General features: G+C 41.3%; 2 protein-coding genes across 2 annotated transcripts in view; both read right to left on the bottom strand.

Annotated features, from left to right (window-relative positions):
* Positions 1-6,788: 6,788 nt before the first annotated feature.
* slc50a1 (solute carrier family 50 member 1) lies at positions 6,789-11,288 on the bottom strand. The gene is made up of 6 exons (XM_020607125.1): positions 11,092-11,288; positions 10,817-10,894; positions 10,606-10,729; positions 10,333-10,494; positions 7,832-7,951; positions 6,789-7,709 (listed from the first exon to the last, which is right to left on the bottom strand). The coding sequence occupies exons 1-6, from the start codon at positions 11,157-11,159 to the stop codon at positions 7,602-7,604; spliced, it is 660 nt and encodes a 219-aa protein (XP_020462781.1). The 5' UTR covers positions 11,160-11,288; the 3' UTR covers positions 6,789-7,601.
* A 1,551-nt stretch (positions 11,289-12,839) lies between these two features.
* The window catches only part of efna1b (ephrin-A1b), a 10,005-nt gene continuing 4,512 nt past the window's right edge, over positions 12,840-18,332 (bottom strand). Inside the window, exons 2-4 of the mRNA XM_020607257.1 lie at positions 14,503-14,798; positions 14,212-14,400; positions 12,840-14,080 (exon numbers count right to left, since the gene is read on the bottom strand). Coding sequence (XP_020462913.1) covers positions 13,959-14,080; positions 14,212-14,400; positions 14,503-14,798 — 607 coding nt within the window. The 3' untranslated portion in view covers positions 12,840-13,958. The remainder of the gene's footprint in view (positions 14,081-14,211; positions 14,401-14,502; positions 14,799-18,332) is intronic.

Raw genomic sequence — 18,332 nt, 5'->3', positions numbered from 1 at the left:
GACTGCTAACTGTAAACCAAAGTCACTTTGTTGCAAATAATGAACCCATTTAACTATACAATTTTTGCTTTTTTACAGCAGTAAATGCTGTAATGTTGCCTATTTTAAGGCAGACACCTTTTCTTTAGTGCACCTCTTCCTAGTTTCTAGTCTTGAAATTCACAGACTGAGACAGAACATCAGTTGCCTGTTACCGCCCTACAGTCAAAATGTACACGTTGTTAGACACATGTGACTGTCAATTTGATTGTCACATGCAGAACCAGAACACATCTCACAACACCTGATACAGAACTACTGCAACAGGGAGAAGTGGGCTTAGAGCTCAACATATACCGTATGTGAACAGAAAACAAATACAGTAGGGGAATCTTAGTACGTGAGCCACACTGACTGTATTACCAAGCTAGTATAGCGCTCCACAAAGGTAAAATGGTTATGTAGAGATATTTTGTTAACACCTGAGTGGTTGTGCATTTGTCATACTTTTTACATGAACAGAGATCTGTTGCAGTCGAACCAGGACTGGAACACTAAGAACAGTACAACCTGTCTGCTGCAGGAGTTGGCAGTGTTACAACCTCACCATTAGGGGGCGACATTGTTTGTGTCTTGTTTTTTTCCTTTGTCTTCCATCCATCCATCCATTATCTATACGGCTTAGTCCCCCATTATCTATACTGCTTATCCTAACAAGGGTCACGGGGTCACTGGAGCCAATCTCAGCTGACATTGGGCGAGAGGCGGGGTACACCCTGGACAGGTCGCCAGTCTATCACAGGGCTGCCCTTTCTCTTCTGTTTAAAAAAATAAAAATAAAATAGTCAGCAGCAGGTGCACAATGCATAAACACTGACCTGTGATTACATGTCAGGTATTGCAAATTAATAGCTTTTAGCTTTTGTTTGTTTCCCCCAAGCCAATATTTGTGCTAGTCAATGCATTACACCTGGAAGGGTTCAGGTTTTCCTAACTTTTTATTTGTAAGTGATAATTCACAGGTTACAAATCAACATTACTGAAAATATACATATGGTGCAATAAGACTGACTAACTTTGCACCAGCAGGTTTCTGGAGAGTGTCACATACTAATTAGCAACATGTTTACACCACAGAGTGATACTGAAAACAGGGATACAACAAACAGAGAAGGAAAACCTCCAGTAGAACAAACTTAGAATATCTCTATTAACACTACATTGATAACCACTGTTAATTTTAACAATGTAAAATATTAGTGGAGTATGCGCTACTGAAAATGTATTTTACTAAAGTGTGTTCTCTCTCTGGTTACAAGTTCGCGTCCACAGGGCTCTGGTTGCATCACCTTAGTTACAACTCTGTTTAGTTTACACATGTTTACCTGGCATAACTCCTCCCCACAAAGGTTAAGCCAGTGTTTGTCTGTGAGTTTGCACGCGAGCACATGGGTGGGAAATTCATCAAAATTTCCAACTGAACTTTGTGGCGTTATTTAATGGATTAGACGATCAACTGTCTGATGATGAAAAAGACAGACAGAGGGTAAACAAAAACCTAGAGTATATGCCAATAACAGAAAAAACCTTGAAGTTTTAGAGTTCCTGATGAGCAGCCTACAGATGATATTATTGTTTCTCTTCTCATGTATCTAAAGACAAACATTAACATGTAATTTCTAAGTTGGTTGTCACTGGCCCTAAACTGTCTGTTTAGAGTCTGTCTAGTGGTGTTAAACTTATAAAAATGCTGAGCACCATGCAGAATAAGTTCCACATGCAATGAGGCATAGCAAACCTTCTAATTTGCATACAGTGCAGGAAGCTGCAGAAATGTTTGCTAATGCAAGCACATGCTCCGAGTCCCCTGAACAGCTGTGTCTCCTGTTTTTTCTCAGCACCTCTGCACATCGCAATGTATGTTCTGCAGAGATACACGGACACACACTCTCCCCCCAACATAACAGCCACAGAGTCACTCTACAAGTTCCAACTGTGGTCTTCACTTATTCCAAAATAAAATAAAAAGCTTATAAAACTGCCAAACGCCTTGGCTCTCTGCCAGTGGCTTAAGTATGTGCTGTATCACCAAAACCATTTTGGTGTGTCACTGTACCGAAACCTATACACACCCACTCAGTCAAATCCAGATCCAGTTTACACGGTTGCCATTCAAAAACACTTACAAATCCACCTTTCTAAACACACACACACCCACGCACAAACTTGCCACATGTGTGTCCTGGATGGATGCCAAAGTCAGCAAGCGTGCTCAGACAGGACCAAAGCCCCTCGGGCTCCTGAGTATTTATGTGTGAGTGTCATTTTTAGACTGGAAAAACATTAGCTCTCCATACATACCATATTCTGCATAGTGATAACCAATTTTGTCACTGCAGTATTATGCATTAGAACATAATTATTGAACATGAATGACAATTAAAAGTTTGTGAAATTAATGCCAATATGTTTATTTCACTTCTGAAAGCAGAAAAACACAGTAGTAGATGAACCTCACTGATATGCCTTGAAATAATGCTTGACACATGTAATGCTGCTGTGCTGTGGGGTCCACTGGTGTCAAGCACAGTTATTGAATCTCTGATGTGTTTGGCTTGTAAAACAGGATATATGACAACTTATTTATATCTATGGTGAAATGTGTATGTTCGTCCAATCTGACATTGTTATTGTCCATAGGTAGTTCTCTTACAGTTTAATGACGAACTGCCCACATATCACTTCACTCACTGCTCCCATGTTGAAGGGTGGCAGAGGCAGGGGGTGAATTTGGAAGACAGGACACAGAGAACCACACTCAAACCCTTGGGACACACCAGAGGTTCTGCCTGCATGGAGCAAAGGTCTTTCAGCACCAACTGGCACCAATATAAAGAGCTGAAGAGTCACATTTTTGCAGGTGTCATTGTGTTTGCATGAGAAAATCTAAGGTGGTCTTTGTACAATTGAATTGCTGTGCAAGCTAGGACCTGAGGAGAAACGTGCTGATTATAAAAACAAAACAAAGCAGGAGAAACTGGTGCAACTGGGAAATTCACTGGCTGCTCCCTGCACACGGTTTGCCAAAAATATTCATAGCACCAACTGGATTTACAGCACAAACACGAGAGTGCATGCCACCAATGACAGAACGCCTCAGCATAAATGTTAATTTAGTGACTCTTATATGCCGTGCTGTCAGTGAGTGAAATCTCCTGCATATCAAACATGTTAGATGAGAAAGGTTGTGTGCTCCTCTGTCCTCCGCTTATAACATCTATATAAATTTTAGACTGGTTGACAGTTTCATGAGACAGGCGTGGTTATTCCTGCAGATGATCCGAGTGTACGAAATAGGGCAATCGACTGTATGACTACTTAATAAATATAGACGCAGGACTGCAGGGTCCCCTGGTTATTTTTGAGAAGTGAAAATGACATGTTGAGCAAGAGGAGGAGTAAGGTATATGAGAATGGAAAAAATAAAGAAAAACACGACAACAAGAGGACAGTGTAGAAGAAGAGGAGGAACAATAACTCATGGGGACAATTAGCTAAACAAGTCAAGGGAGGAGGGGGACAGAGAAGACTGGGAAGGGTGAGGGGCTGACAAGAAAACTGAGAGAAGCACATTCCTTCTTTCTCTCTTGTTTCCTTCAAAACAGCAGCTGGGACAGGTGTGCTTTTACTGATGTTAGGAAGTGCACAGGCTGCTGACTGCCTCCCAGTGTGTGTGTGTGTGTGTGTGTGTTTTATGCTGAGTAGGCACACTGCTTGACTGCAAACTGCATGTTAGCAGAGATTTTGCAGTGAGCAGTTATGGAAGAAACAAAACCCATAGATCAAAATTCGCCCATAATGACCAAAATAGACATGAATTGTGTTTGTGAAGGGGAGACTGCGGCTGAGAGGAGCGGTTTCTCTTACTCAGACACTGTGCAAGAAACAACACACTGTACATACAACGTGTGTAAACAATAGTTGCAAAAGTACAAGAGCCTGCTTGTGTGTGTTGTTTGACAGTCTCTACTTCAGGAAACAGAGGGATCCTGTTTGTGAGTTGTACTCATTGTTCAGCTGATTACCCCCCCTCTTAGCCCTACGACACCACACACACTCATATACAAAACACAGGCCTCATGTTACTATTTGGCTGTCGACCAAAGACGCTGTGATTTCTGGCCTAACACTTAACACGTTGTCTCTTTACAATAGAGCCATAGGTTCTGATGAGGGCCGTGTCCAGCCAGTCTATCTGACTCCATGCATTGTCTCTCCAACCTTGTCTGTCTCTTTTTTTTTTACTAGAAGAATGGACAACACCCAGTACTCCCTTGTCATCTGCTGGACCCATCATGTAGTCATTTCTCTTAGAAGTGAGCTCTTATAGAACACACACACGTTCCTCATAAATGTCTCTTCAGAAAGCTGCCATGCTATCACTAACTATATCTGGGATGTTTCACACCTGGCTTACATTTCTAATCCAGCATGGTCCTGATGACCTTGACCTATTTGTGCTTTACACATTTTTAAATTTTTAATACTTTTGACTAACTAGTCTTTTGTCATGATATACAGGAACTGACCCATAGAATTGTTTTATTAATTTGGCTTTTTTCTAATTTATATACTCAAAACCTCTGCTTTCTAGTCTTACTCTAGATGCTTAGCCACACTGTTGTCATGGCTTTAGAGATGGTAATGATTGCAAGGCTGTCGGTCAGTACACTGCTTTTGTCCCAGACAAATATCACAGGAACTATTGGGTGGATCGCCATGAGATTTTAGACTTTCACTGTACCCAGATGATGAAGCCTACTCACTCTGGTGATCCCCTGAAGTTTCCTCTGGTGCCACAATGAGGTTGACATTTTAGGTTTTTAGTGACATGTCTCAAAACTAGTAGATGAATTGCCATGAAAGACACACCAAGTGACACACCCATTATCCTTGTCTTTGTGTAAGTAATTGTGTCTTCGTGTTGTCATTTTTGATGTCTTTGTGGTCAGTTTGTGTCTCTTTCAGTGACATTTTCCAGATGACGCCGGTGCTCAGTAGGCCTGTGCTCAGAGGATGAAGCCTAATGAACTTGGTGATCCTCTGTTTTAAGTCTCAGTGAAATATCTCAACTTTATCTGTTAGAATGGCAACACATTTTGAACCGATGCAACCCAGGGGATGAATCCTACTGACTTTGGTGAGTTGCTGACTTTCCCTGTTACAGTACTTTTCGTGATCTGGGAATGTTCATCTAATTTGTTATAAAACCTGAAAATGTTATTATGCATAAACATGTTAAGATGGTAAATATTATACATGCTAACCAGCATATGGTGCTGCTCTAAGCAGCCTACAGCGTAACCAGTTAGCGGCTAGCATGGCTGCAGAACCTTAGTCTTGTTTTGTCTTTTCTCCTACATAACACTCAAATTCTAGCACAATACTGTGTCTGTTGTGTCTGTGTTCTCTGTGAAGGGCAGGCTCTTTGAGCTCAGGAAGAGAGGCCAATGCAACACACACAGATGAGAACCTCTGGTGTGGCCTTTCCCACCACTGCTCTCTCTGTATCAACATACTCAGACAAACAAGTTCATTCACACTGCTGCACCATCAAACAGGCTTTTGTCTCTCTTATACAACCCCCCATCCCAAACACACATACAGTTATCTCTACACATCTGCATGTAAGCTCATTACTGCATCTAAATCAAAACCTCCAGCACATTCTTCCTGTGAACTAAGTGCTCCTTTATTTGCCAAGATAAAAAAAGATGTTTAAAGTTAATCATAATCAATTTAAAAACCAAGCAGCAAATAAAAGTCACAGATGGTCATATGGGTAAAATGGATTCAATATATTTACACGGTACTTTTATAGATGTTACATCTTTTAGAAGTGAGTACATAGGCACTGAAATACAGCTGTTTAATTTGCATAATAGACAGTAGGTCCCACAGATAACATAATAACGAGTAAACAAGCACTCAACTTCCTATGGCAAATTGTCACTAGAAAAATAAGCATCAGTTTCATTAAAAAATCTGATGGAAGTAACTATGTGCTTTATTTAATCTTACAAGGATTTATAAAAATAGAATTAACAATATATGTAGACAATAGCCGATCTTGGACAAAAGCCCAAAATACACACCCTGAACCAAAATGAGTCAGACACCAAATATATAGAAAATGTTTCTGAACAATTACGACTTACTGCCACTGATAAGACTCAATATTCTGTTTACATGAGGAAGAGTACCAACTCTAAAGAGTTATGAAATCATTGTATTACCAGACCATAAATATGAAACTATATACATAATATGCATGAGTACCAGAGAACAGAGAAACTATACAGATGGGTGACAAATTACAAGAAAACCCAACATAAAGTGTCTCAGTAAGGTGCTGTTCCACCAGAACAGCCTCAGTGCACCTTGGCATTGATTCAAGTCCCTGAACTCCAGTAGAGCAATGAACACCATTCTTCCAAAAAATATTCCCTCATTTGTTGTTTTGATGATGGTGGTGGAGACGCTGTCTAACACATCAGTCCAAATCTCTTTGCTGTGAAGGCCACAGCAAATGATTTGCATACGTTTTGTACTCATCAAACCCATTGACATATATACAATGAACATGGTGTCACCACTTCCCTCTACTATGCAAATGTGAAGCCAAAATATCACGAATATGGTGGCTGCCATGTTGCTTTTTTTAGAAGATTCTGCACAGTAGATACCAGAAATGGAGTGACAGCATCAAACCTCCAATCAAAGCTGTCAAGTCAACTGAAATACACCCCTTTTATATAATCAAATAAAATTATTAAGAGCAATCTTACCAGAAAAATGACCACTTGTACACACATCTGCATGACAAGACCCACCAAAAACGACAGCTAAAACCTCTAAGGAAAATGTATTTGATTTGTACTTTGAGTTTATAAAATTGGCTCATGTGCCATCCACTAACATGGAGGAGGCGGGATTTATGTCCAATACTGCATCCAACCACCAGGGAGTGATCAAGTTCACTTCACTTCTTGGAGCGCTTAGTTTGTCCATCATTTTTACAGTCAGTGATCAAACATTCAGTGACTGTTCATGCCTAATGACACTGTCATCTGGGAACAGACCACTCATTTATTCAGGTTTTTCCTTTAATTTGTAACCCATCTGGATGTAACAGTAAAACAGCAGCCCACATATTACAATCCCAAAAAAACTTTGGCTAGTTTGAGGCGAGGCCCTTTCAATCCAGTTCACTGGATTGTGAATTGTAGCAAGTTTCCTGACATGTTGGTAGATCAGTAAATGCCATTGATATTCAATGGCACACATGATCTAACAGAAGGCAATCGAAGGATGCAAAGAGGAAAACACAGGTCCCTAGTTTAACAAATAGCGGTAGGAAAAAACTGTTTTAAAGACATAACTTGGTGTCTTAACTGAGAAAACTAAGTCAACAAACTTAAGACATTATCTCTGCTTTATAGAGCAAGTGGTGTCATAGTTTGTCACATAACTGTTTTCCTCTATTAAAAAAAATATAAGTGATGGGAGAATTTGAAATTTGCAGTCTAAATCTGTCATCTCTTTCTTTTGCCCTCATATCCTCATATGTGCATAGACTTATAAGAAGGCAGGCTTTGATTGACAGCCCTGAATTTCCAAAACACATAAAAACGAATGATGCTGGTAAAGATTCCAGGCATGTTTGGAACCTGGAATGAACACAAACAGGGAGAAAAATGCACATCATGGATAGTAACTACCACAAAAATGAAGAAACAATGTAGAAAGATGTATTTACAGGTGTGATTCAGGTGCACATACAGGTGCTTACCATAACATAGTAGTCGCTCAGCTGGTGGCCGTAGAGGACCCAGGAGGTTGAACAGAAGAAGGTGGCTACAGTCAGGGGGAAGGACAAGCACTGCACATTACCACTACGCACTATCCCCACCTGCAAAGAGAGCACGTTTCTTAGTGACAACATAAACTATGGATGCCAGGTTGCAATAAACTGTACAAAATGCATCTTCCGATCGATCTGAAGCTAGCATTAGCTGACTAATGAGTAAACTTGGTAATCCAGTAGAAGGCTCTGGTTACTGCTAATGTGACACAAGGCACTGCTGTTAAAGCTCAAATTGCTCCCAAAATACACTCAAATTAATTGACTAATCAACAAAAATTATTACCATGATAGGTCCCTAATATTACTACATTGCTAATGCATCCAGAAGTAAGGACAATACATCTGAATCAAATACAGGTGTTAGACTTGCTTTTAACACTCTCCATCTCAAAAAGCCAAACTGATGTTAACCCTGGATTTTCCTCTTTCTTTGTCCCACTCTTTTCTGTGTAAAACAGCGTGGCCTCTTTGGTCTGGCAGCCACAGTTTCACACTTTTAGCTACCAAGAGGTCCTCCATGACTGGCTGCTTGAAATGACTACTCAGAGTTTGAAAAACACTTCTTATAACCTTTGCTAGTTGGCAGGTGGGGCTAATTTACAGACCTGATTTAGTCTTTATGGCTCCATCTCATTTCCTCTCGGCAGTGTTGCTACATGCTCAGATCTCAGTAATGAAACCACCCAATATATTTTTATTGTTACCAGTAGCCATGATGGCTACAATTGTTTTATAAACCTGACATTTCCCTTTCAAAAAAAGAGAAGAACATCTAGAATGTGCTCCAGTGTTAAGGAAAGTGTTGTTATAAGGATAGTTTTAGGTTCTGTCACTCTGCGTTGTGCCACCATCTTATTGTGTGAACTGTAATGAGAAAAGCGAATGTAACCAAGAGGATAAGGCACAAACAGACAGAGACTGAGAATAACAGGAAGACACAGATGAGGGAAAGAAAGGCAGGAAACTGACTGGAGGTCATTCAGACCTGTGAGGCAGATGGAAGGAGGGAGACAAACAGGATAGAAGAGGGAACCACAAGATGACTCAAAAAGACAAAAAGAAAGAGCGAGAACAAGGGATTTATTCCTTCACTGGTAAATAGTGGCATGTGCAAAGTTGAAGCGTAGGAGATACAAAAATACTGAACTTAGCAGATGCTGCCTGTGGTCTGCATAGAGGTTCAATGAACTATCTGGTCAGAAAAAAAGACTAAAAATGTGCTGTTTACAGGTGACTTTTACGAGGTTTACTGTATATGAACTGTGACATGTGTAGACATCGATTTTAACAACCCAGTAACAATAACAATAACCCCTGCCTCCGAAAAATGTCTTTTACAGACTGTACAAATGGTCAGTAATTTTAAATGGTAAAATTAACTTGTCATTTATATATATTATTAAAAGTAAGTAGTTCCCTATTTTATCTTTTGTTTAACATATAGAATGCGTAAAAGTCTGTCCTAAAACCCGAAAATGAGTTAGCATAACGTTTCGACTCTCACCTATGGTCATGAGCTTTGGATCATGACCAAAGGGGCAAGATCCTGGATACAGGCGGCCGAAATGAGCTTTCTCCGCAGGGCTGCCGGGCACACCCTTAGAGATAGGGTGAGGAGCTCGGTCACCCAGGAGGAGCTCAGAGTAGAACCGCTGCTCCTCCACATCGAGAGGAGCCAGCTGAGGTGGCTCGGGCATCTGTTTCGGATGCCTCCTGGGCGCCTTCCTAGGGAGGTGTTCTGGGCATGTCCCACAGGGAGGAGGCCCCGGGGAAGACCCAGGACACGCTGGAGGGACTATGTCTCTCGATTGGCCTGGGAACGCCTCGGTATCCCCCCGGAGGAGCTGGAGGAAGTGTCTAGGGAGAGGGAAGTCTGGGCATCTCTGCTTAGACTGCTGCCCCCGTGACCCGGTTCCGGATAAGCGGAGGAAATGGATGAATGGATGGATGGAATTAGCATTTTTGCTCCCTTGCCCTAAAGTCAGTGGGTTTTTTGGCCATAATTTACCAGTGGCTAAGCTGAAGTATTTAAATTAAAGCAGCTAGTTTTATCCAACAAACAGCCCACAACCTCAAGGTTTGCAATCAATTGTTGTATATAAGAGAGAAATGCACCAAAAGCACCTGCCAAACATTTTTGCTTGATCAGTTTCACTAAAAGTGTTTCATTTATGAAGTGATAGTGTTGATGATTCCTTTTCTGTCAACTAATCAGTTATTATGTTATCATTACATGCATATTAGTAGATATTCTTAGATAATGACACTAACATATTCTTTATGATTACCATGCTAGTTTTGTTCAAATTTTCCAGATTGCAGCACATTTCACCTTGTTTATCTATTAGTCAAGTGAGAGGACAGAACTACATATGACTTTGTATATGCTGCCTGTTGTGTTTGTCTGTATTTCATATGAGCGGTACCAGATCAGTGACCGGTGACAGGTACATGCTGACAGTGAACACGCTGCAGGTTAGGCCCAGCTGGCTGAGCTGAGCATCTCCCTTAGAAAGAATCATGGTGAAGTAGAACCAGGCACAGAGCAGCACCGTCCCTGCTGCAAGAGTCTCGGAAATCACCAGCCTCTGAAACAAACACACACATATTAGGTGTGCTGGACTTTCCACATCTTTATACACATGGTTTTAACCTCAGTAGGGTGTTTTCTGAGGATCTACACTTGAAGCCACACCAACCTTTTGTTTTGTGTAGCGGATGTACATGATAATGTAGAGGAACTGGAGGAGAGCTCCAATAATGTTGACAGAGAGAATCGTCTGATCTCCCTTCAGTATGCCGTAATACAACCAGCCGAGGTTACTATGGAACCCAGACAAGCATCAATGACCAGTGCAGGATAACAGTGACACTAAACTGATCATAGCGATTAAGCAAAAACACACTCACTTAAGACAGGTGGTGAGGAAAGGGAGAAACTGGATATTGTCAGCACTTTGGGACTCTAGCATCTTCTTCAGGTCGGTCCTACAAAGGCAAGCAAACACAAACACACACACAAGTAAAGCAGAGAGAGGAGACGGAAATAGACACATAAACACACTGATACTATAAAATAAAAAATTGTCAATCGCCATCTATCTGATAACATCCAGACAAGTAACTGCACACTTAAAAAATTCATGCTTTCTACCAACCTAATCGTGAAAATGAGTCAAACTTACAGTCCAGTCAAGAACATCCCGACCGTAAACACAATGCAGCACCATGACAGAAGCTCAAGGAAATCCATAGAACGAAAAAAAAAAGTCTGTCACGCTACCCAGTTTTATATTTTACGTACAATAGCTGATTTTTGTCACGACTGATTTAGTTGCATGTAAATGAACATTGCTCGCAGCATTTCCGCACTTGCAATCAATTCAAAGATTCTCCGCTCTGATTGGCTAAGCGACAAACTGGGAGGGCTGTATTTTCACCCAATAGGCTGCCAATACGATCTCGACTCGATTACCATCTGCGTATTACGTCATATTACGTTGAGAGAATGTGACTATTATGATATCGTTTGATTTAAGTGTGATAGATGGAGGGTATTAACTTCATTAAACTTAAAAAATATATATATTTGATTTGATTTGATTTGATTTATTCTTTCAAGCATGTAAACACAGGTGATATGTCAACACACATAATTTTACACATATCCAACAAATGCTAATCCAATATCAATTTGCTTATACCTAGTACATGCTTGAATGGAGTAGGAAGAAGTCAGACTTATCCAGTCCTACCCCATGAATATATGTACCTATTATATATGAAATCATCTACCTTTTTTGCTATTTCCTCATTGTAATATTTTGGTTTAGGGTGGTTTTCATTTGTATCAGGAACTTGACACTAGTAGCAACCATTTTTAACAATGTCTATTTTCACTTTACTTGAATTCCACCAACATGGTGTTAAAAGAAAATAGCATGAATGACGTGTACTTGACATTTACTATACAGGTATATGCATGTAAAACAAGCTGAACACACCTTTCTCCACTAGCTAATGTAGTGTAGTCTGTGAGTTCAACCTTCTTTGCATATTGCTGTATGATATCATGTTGAACTTAGACATAATCGTGGCCTACAGTACCATGAATACCATCATATTTGGTCTGTTCCACCAGACAACGTTGAAAGTTGTCCTGCATCACATTACTGTACAGACTGATGAGTGCAACACTGCAAGATGACTGAGAAGACTGAGATTTCGGAGATTTTGTATTTATCTGCAGAGGATTTAAACTATGACGTAAAACCAAACAACTAATTTTTATGTGGTGGTTTTGAATGGATGTGTTGCATGGTTTTACAGGGGCTGATGACTTTTAACAGTTTTCAGTGACTGCTGGGGGTTTGCAGGTATGAACATTTGTGCTGTGTGCTCCCCTTCATTCCAACATACCGCTGTGTAGGCCGATGCTCCGGTTTCCCTCCGAAGAGGATGCACAGCACTGTAAGTAAATGGGTAAGTGTGAGCAAGGAGGCAAGAGTGACACCTTTACACCCAGTTGTCAGTTTGCTTGTGGGCCTCTCTCACTTCACTATCATGCTCTCTTTCTCCTTCATCGTCCCCCTCTCGGTTCTCATGTCTGGTTTTCAGACTGTGAAATCTAAGCCAGGGCAAGCCATGTCACCAGGGATGAAAGATAAAGAGGGCAGAGAAGAGGGGATGAGAAAATAGAGGTTGGGAAAGACCTGGGGGTGGAAATGTGGAGAGGGCTCAAGAGATTTCATCATGTCATCCATCAAAAGCTTAATTTCCAGATCTAAAATAGGTTAGTGGAAAAAATGCATTTCACTGTATTTCTGATATAAGCCAGGCAGAAACATTTCTTACATCACATTTTTTTTTATTTCACTAAAGAGCTTTTACATCTTAAAACAGTTTTATAATTTTTTATATGTACATATTTACATGTAACAATTTACAAAATTACACAAGTATGTTTAATAAGAAAAACAACTGTAAATGTATTGTGGAAAGTCCCTTCAGTTTGAGGTTAGACAGTGTGCAAGTGGGATCACACCTGCAAATACCAGTCAGTGTACCACGATACTGTCAACACAGTGGGAATGAGTGAATAATCATAAGTACTGAATAATCTCAGCTCCCTAAAATACCTGTTAGTTTTAGATTTGATTTGTTTTTGGCTCTCAACCTTACACCACAAACTCTCAAGAAACATGCATTACATTGTTAAGGACTTAAGGATTTATCGTTTGTGCCTTTTTTCTTAGGAAAAAACTGCATCAAATGGGAAAAAACTATGTGCATGCACCGGTAAGTATCACTTTATTAGACCATTAGCAAACAACAAGGTTGAGAAACATTAGTTTGGATTATCCTGTGTTTACTTGCGTTCTCTCATAAGTGAAAAATGTGTGACATCAGATGCTTTATGTATTTTCTACACTGCAGTACCTGATATACAGTTTCTGCCTTTCTCTGCTTGAACAGAGATGAAAGAGATATAAGAACAGGGAGCTGAGTGCTACACATCAACATGACAGAAATCCTACATAAAGTATACCATTTTGGCAGAAGCCGACAACTTTTTCACTACACACAATTGTTTGCACGTAGAGGAAGAAAAATGCCATTGACTCTTTGAGGACAGTAATGCACAATTATCTGCACAGTTGTACCAATGGTATGAAAAAGAGAAAACACACCATAATGAGGATAATTGTATTCCTCTTGTCTCTTTCAATCTGACTGATTCATTAAGAGTTTAATCACTTTGCTCCCATTTTTGATCATAATGGCTGACAAGTGTACAAGTTAAACGGTCATTAATGAGAAGTCAATCCTTGTGACAGTGTTAAAAAAAAACTTCTTTGAGGTCCTCTTCTTTGGAACGGTCCACGCTCCACATTCATGCACACAATCACATCAAACACACACACACACACACACATACTGACAGCACTGTCCATTCCCATATAAAAAATCAGTATAAAAAAATCTCAGTGTTCATAATCCCAGTGACCAGCACTGGGTTAGCATTGTCTTTGTTATGGCGTTCCAGTCAGTCTCAGTGTAGCATAAGGGCTAATAAGACTGGGATCATGGTAAAGAAGAGTGAAAGAGAGATCAGCTGTGCTCCTGAGCTGCCGATACTCCTCTGGATGTTTGGCTCCATCACAGCAGGGTCATCTAAGGAAAGAAAGGGGCAGTTGAGTCAGTTTCACATTTCAGGGATAGTAAACACACATAGCTCAGCTCGTCTTAGACGTGGACCTGTAGTGAATGTTTATCTGTCTGGTGCTTTGTAGGAGAAACCTCACCTGCTGGGAGCCGGTTAGAGGGATTGTGAACTCCTCCGGTGGCAGGAAACTTTACTCTTCCTCCATCCAGGCTTTTCCCTGTCTCCTCTGCATTGGATTTATCTGAGTTAGTCTTTCCAGATCCTTTATGTCCGACTACATCCACTTTGAGCCTGAGACAGTCCTGGCCGTGATGATGCATTGGCTTAGCTGGAGAAGGTCAGAAAGAGGGAAACGTTTAATATCAGAAACCTAATTAGAATCACAATAAGTTGATAAAAATGCCAGTGTTGCAGTATTATTGATACTTACAGATATAATAATAGCTCTCTCCCTGTTTGAACTCCTTGCCCAGGGTGAAGGGTGTGAAGCGCTGGAACTTCTCAGAGAATTTCTCTGGAGCGTGGGGGGCGAAGGGCCGTGAGCACTCCCAACGAAGCTGGTCGAAAGAGTGAGGTTTGCACACCTCGTAGTCCTCCCTCTCCACCATGTACAGCACATAGCGCTCAGCTGCGTGCAACGACACCTCGCCATGGGTGTAGTGGGGACAGATGATGTCCAGATAGTCGTTGATATGCACTTCCACTGTATATTCATCCCACAGGAAGCTGCAGAGACACAGGAAGAGAGAGGAGGTTACTTACAAATGTCTTCACCCAGCATAACTTATTTGTTTTATGAAAGAAAAACCTCTTACAAATGAATAACATGAATAACCAAAGCACATATCTGTTTGTACATGTGTTCAACACACACCTTGGCAGCCTGGCTCCGGGTTTATAATAATATATGTGTTAAGAATGGTAATGACAGCTAATCCTACACAGGTAAGACTAGTAGGGTGGAAGTCTGGCAACAGCTGAGGATGCTTGTGCTGATGTGTTTCAGTGTGCTTGTGCAAACCCATCACTGTCACAGAAATAATAAGAGCCTGATCAGGCTGGACTTGTTCACTGTTTTTGGGTGAGGAAACATGCCCAGAATCCTCTAAAGCCCTACTACCATTCCTCTCACACACCTTTATTTTGTTGTTCTTTCTTTTCGCCCTCAGCAGAAACACACTTCTCACCTGCTTACATACTGTTGATGAAACTTTAAATGACAGCTCAACATCCCCAACCGCTCTCTTAACCTTCCCTGCTAGTCCAGTTCTTCCCTCATTCTATCTGTACAGCTTTTTCTGTCAGTTCTTTTAAAACTGTTTTCCAATTTCTGTCTCATTAGTTTTTCACCTAGATGCTTGTCCACTGGTGATGCGGCTTGTGTTGTGATTCCTCACCCTAATTTGTATCACTGTCTCTGAATTGTGTCTCTGATTTAATCAAAGACAGAGACACAGTGGGTGGAGACAGTCAGACAATTGCTCTTTTCATCTTTACCCTTCATTTAGTTTTATGACTCTTTTTCAGACTTCTCGTCTCCCTTTTGTTCACTTCCTATGCAAATTGTTTTTTTCTTAACTCTTAATTCTGTTCAGTCCCACTACACATTTGTGGTGATGGTGTCAGGAGGATTCAGGAAGGTGTGTTACATTTTGACCTTAGCAGAACATTTACTTGCTGTTAATATATAGCTACTACTCAGTCAGGACTGGTTTTGTTGAGCAAATAAATGAACTCTAACCTGTTGTTTTCAATTTCACGTAACTAACACGCCTTTCCTTAACATGACGCAGGTGAGGCCGTGCTATGCTGGTATATGTGACGTTGGGCAGGAAGATGAAGAATGGTTGGTATTTACTCCAGTTACATCTTTAGCAATAAAAGAAAATCTGCAAATTCAGGGATATTTGTGTGTGTGAGCCTGGTGTCTGGAGTGAAAGTGACAAGGGATGCAGCTCTGACCCCCTCCTGTTGTTGTGGCTCCTATTAGGACCCCCTGGTCAAGTCACAGACACAATGGCTCCAAACGTGGGCCTCTAACCCCTCCTTCCTGCCTCTGTGCGTGTACGAGTTAGTAACCTACCTGTCAAAACATGCTTTGTTTGGCGAACGCAGCTCGACACTTGTTAAACAGGGCTGATCACCACCCTTCGCTTACAATCATGGCTCTCTCTGAAAATAAGTTCTTGATAAGTGTGTACACGCCTGTGCAGGTGTGCACGCCTTTGTTTGTGTGTGTGTGTGTTTGCCAGGGCGTGTGTTTCAATGAAAGGGAAAAGGGGCACATCTGTAGCAGCCTAATTGGCCAGTTAATCTCTGTTGTAATCTTGTTTCTCTCTGCTCTTTCTTCTTTGAATCAAAGCAGTAATAACAGAGCTGGAGAAAACAAGCTACTTGAAGATCTCTAGTGGTTCAGTCTGAAGTGAGGAATAGTTTTAAATTGTATAGGATAAACATTTTTCCCACACTGTGTCCTTGTTAGCGGCCTGGCTGACCTCCATATGAAAACACAGGCTTGTCAAAAGCCAACATAACAGATAGATTCTGTTGCTAATTTCATTCATGGTTGGTGCTTTTAAGAAAACTCCCCTTTTATCCTTCTCTTCACCTCCTCGTTTCCCCCTCCTCTCCTCCATTGGTCTAGCTAATTAAAAGCTGTTAGGGGTCTGGGACCAATGTGTTCTCTAGAAAAGGAGGGGAGGTGGAATGAATGGGGTGTAATTATACCCTTTCTCTCCCCAAAGACAGAATGCCTGAAGGCTACAGGGCCCCTTCAACCCCTGTACCCCCTGTGGAGCTTTCACTACCCTGGCTGCTGTCGACATGTGTAATATGTGTGCTCCTATGACCGCGAGCGTATTTTCAGTGGTTTCACAGTTGTATTTGAGATGTCCAGATCTGTTTATGCTTGTCTTTGTGCTATTACAGTTCCACCATGTCTTTAACTTCTCCTCTTCCTCTGTCCTCCTCACGCTCTCTCATCTCAATTGCTGGAGTCTCTTGCATTATTCTTCACTTCTGACTGACAGTTCTCAGGACAGTGAGAGTCACATTAACATGATAGCTATGCTGTATGTGAGGCTGAGAGCCAGGTGTGTCAGCTGTTACAAACCCACTTTCTACACAACTGCTTTCTGTCATGTGTCGCTTTGTCTGCGTGTGCATGTTTTCATGACAGAGGGATTCCCTGAAGATCCTTATGCAGGGCGTCTCATGCCCAAGGCTGATGAGCACATCTGTTTATCAAGGCCTACTAGAGCCTCTTGTATGCATGAGTGGGTTTTCTTGCATGTGACAGAGGTGTGGGTAAACAGCAGGGGTTGAAGGTAGCTGTACTCTTTCTTCCCCTGTGCTGAAAACAGGTCATTTCACACTATGGAGCTACTTTAGCTTTTGCGTCAGAGGGCAAGGCTTGTGTGTATGTGTGTTGTAAGGGTATAATAAATAATACAACACAGTGTTGGTGGTTATGACAGTAGGTGAGATGTTCAACACTTGGTCTTTATATGAGCTTTGAAGTCATTGTGTACTCATTTCTTTTTGTTGTCTGCCATCCCTTTTTCATTTTTCCCCTCCCTGACAGCCTTGCCGTCCCTCCATTTGTCCCCTAAGCTCACACTGCTTTCGGTCAAACAACTGACACAGGAACTTTCACCGTCTCTCTGGGGAATGTTTCAAAGTGACAGCCGGGTCAAGGGGTTAGAGTTCAGGGTTGCAGCTTTTCGCACACACTGCCATCTGAGTCAGCACTGAAGATTTTTATTTCACACACACACAACACACTCATGGAGCCGGTCAGCGCCAGTGAAACACTAAACAGATGCACCCCCCTCCAACCATTTCACCATTTGCTCCACAGGTAATGAGTAGCAAGTGTGCACACACTGGAATGTCACTACAGGGGGGGCTGCGGTTTGGATGATTTACTGTGTTCTCACAAAGCGCACTCATCAAATTTCCAGTCGCACTCTCACACACTTTTTCTTTAAGCTGTGCACTTAATGGCTAATACACTTAATAATTTGTGGTTGTATGACAGATTCACACCTCCTTTCACACAGGCTGAGGAGCTGTCAGGGGTTCTAATGGGTTTAGCTGCTCACTAGCTAGATGCTCCATTAAAGCCAATCTAATCTGCAGCAGAAAGTCTTTCTACATTAGCTTCCAGTGTAATATACCTTCATTCTTCCTCTATCTCACTGTCTTGCTATAACAAACCTAGTGGAAATTTTCCTTCCAGTAGGCGCCAGTAGAAACTGC

The sequence above is a fragment of the Monopterus albus genome, unplaced genomic scaffold, assembly GCF_001952655.1.
Source record: "Monopterus albus unplaced genomic scaffold, M_albus_1.0 scaffold84.1, whole genome shotgun sequence".
NCBI lineage: Eukaryota > Metazoa > Chordata > Actinopteri > Synbranchiformes > Synbranchidae > Monopterus > Monopterus albus.
This window is presented reverse-complemented; position numbering and strand designations above follow the sequence as displayed.

Bases quoted from the DNA above. Each gene is read 5' to 3' on its own strand.
- slc50a1 (XM_020607125.1), bottom strand. From the start codon at position 11,159: ATGGATTTCCTTGAGCTTCTGTCATGGTGCTGCATTGTGTTTACGGTC. The intron at 10,895-11,091 runs GTAAGTTTGACT...TTGCCTTTGTAG, and splicing joins GGGATGTTCTTGACTGGACT to GACCGACCTGAAGAAGATGC. The intron at 10,495-10,605 runs GTTGGTGTGGCT...TGTTTGTTTCAG, and splicing joins TCCGCTACACAAAACAAAAG to AGGCTGGTGATTTCCGAGAC.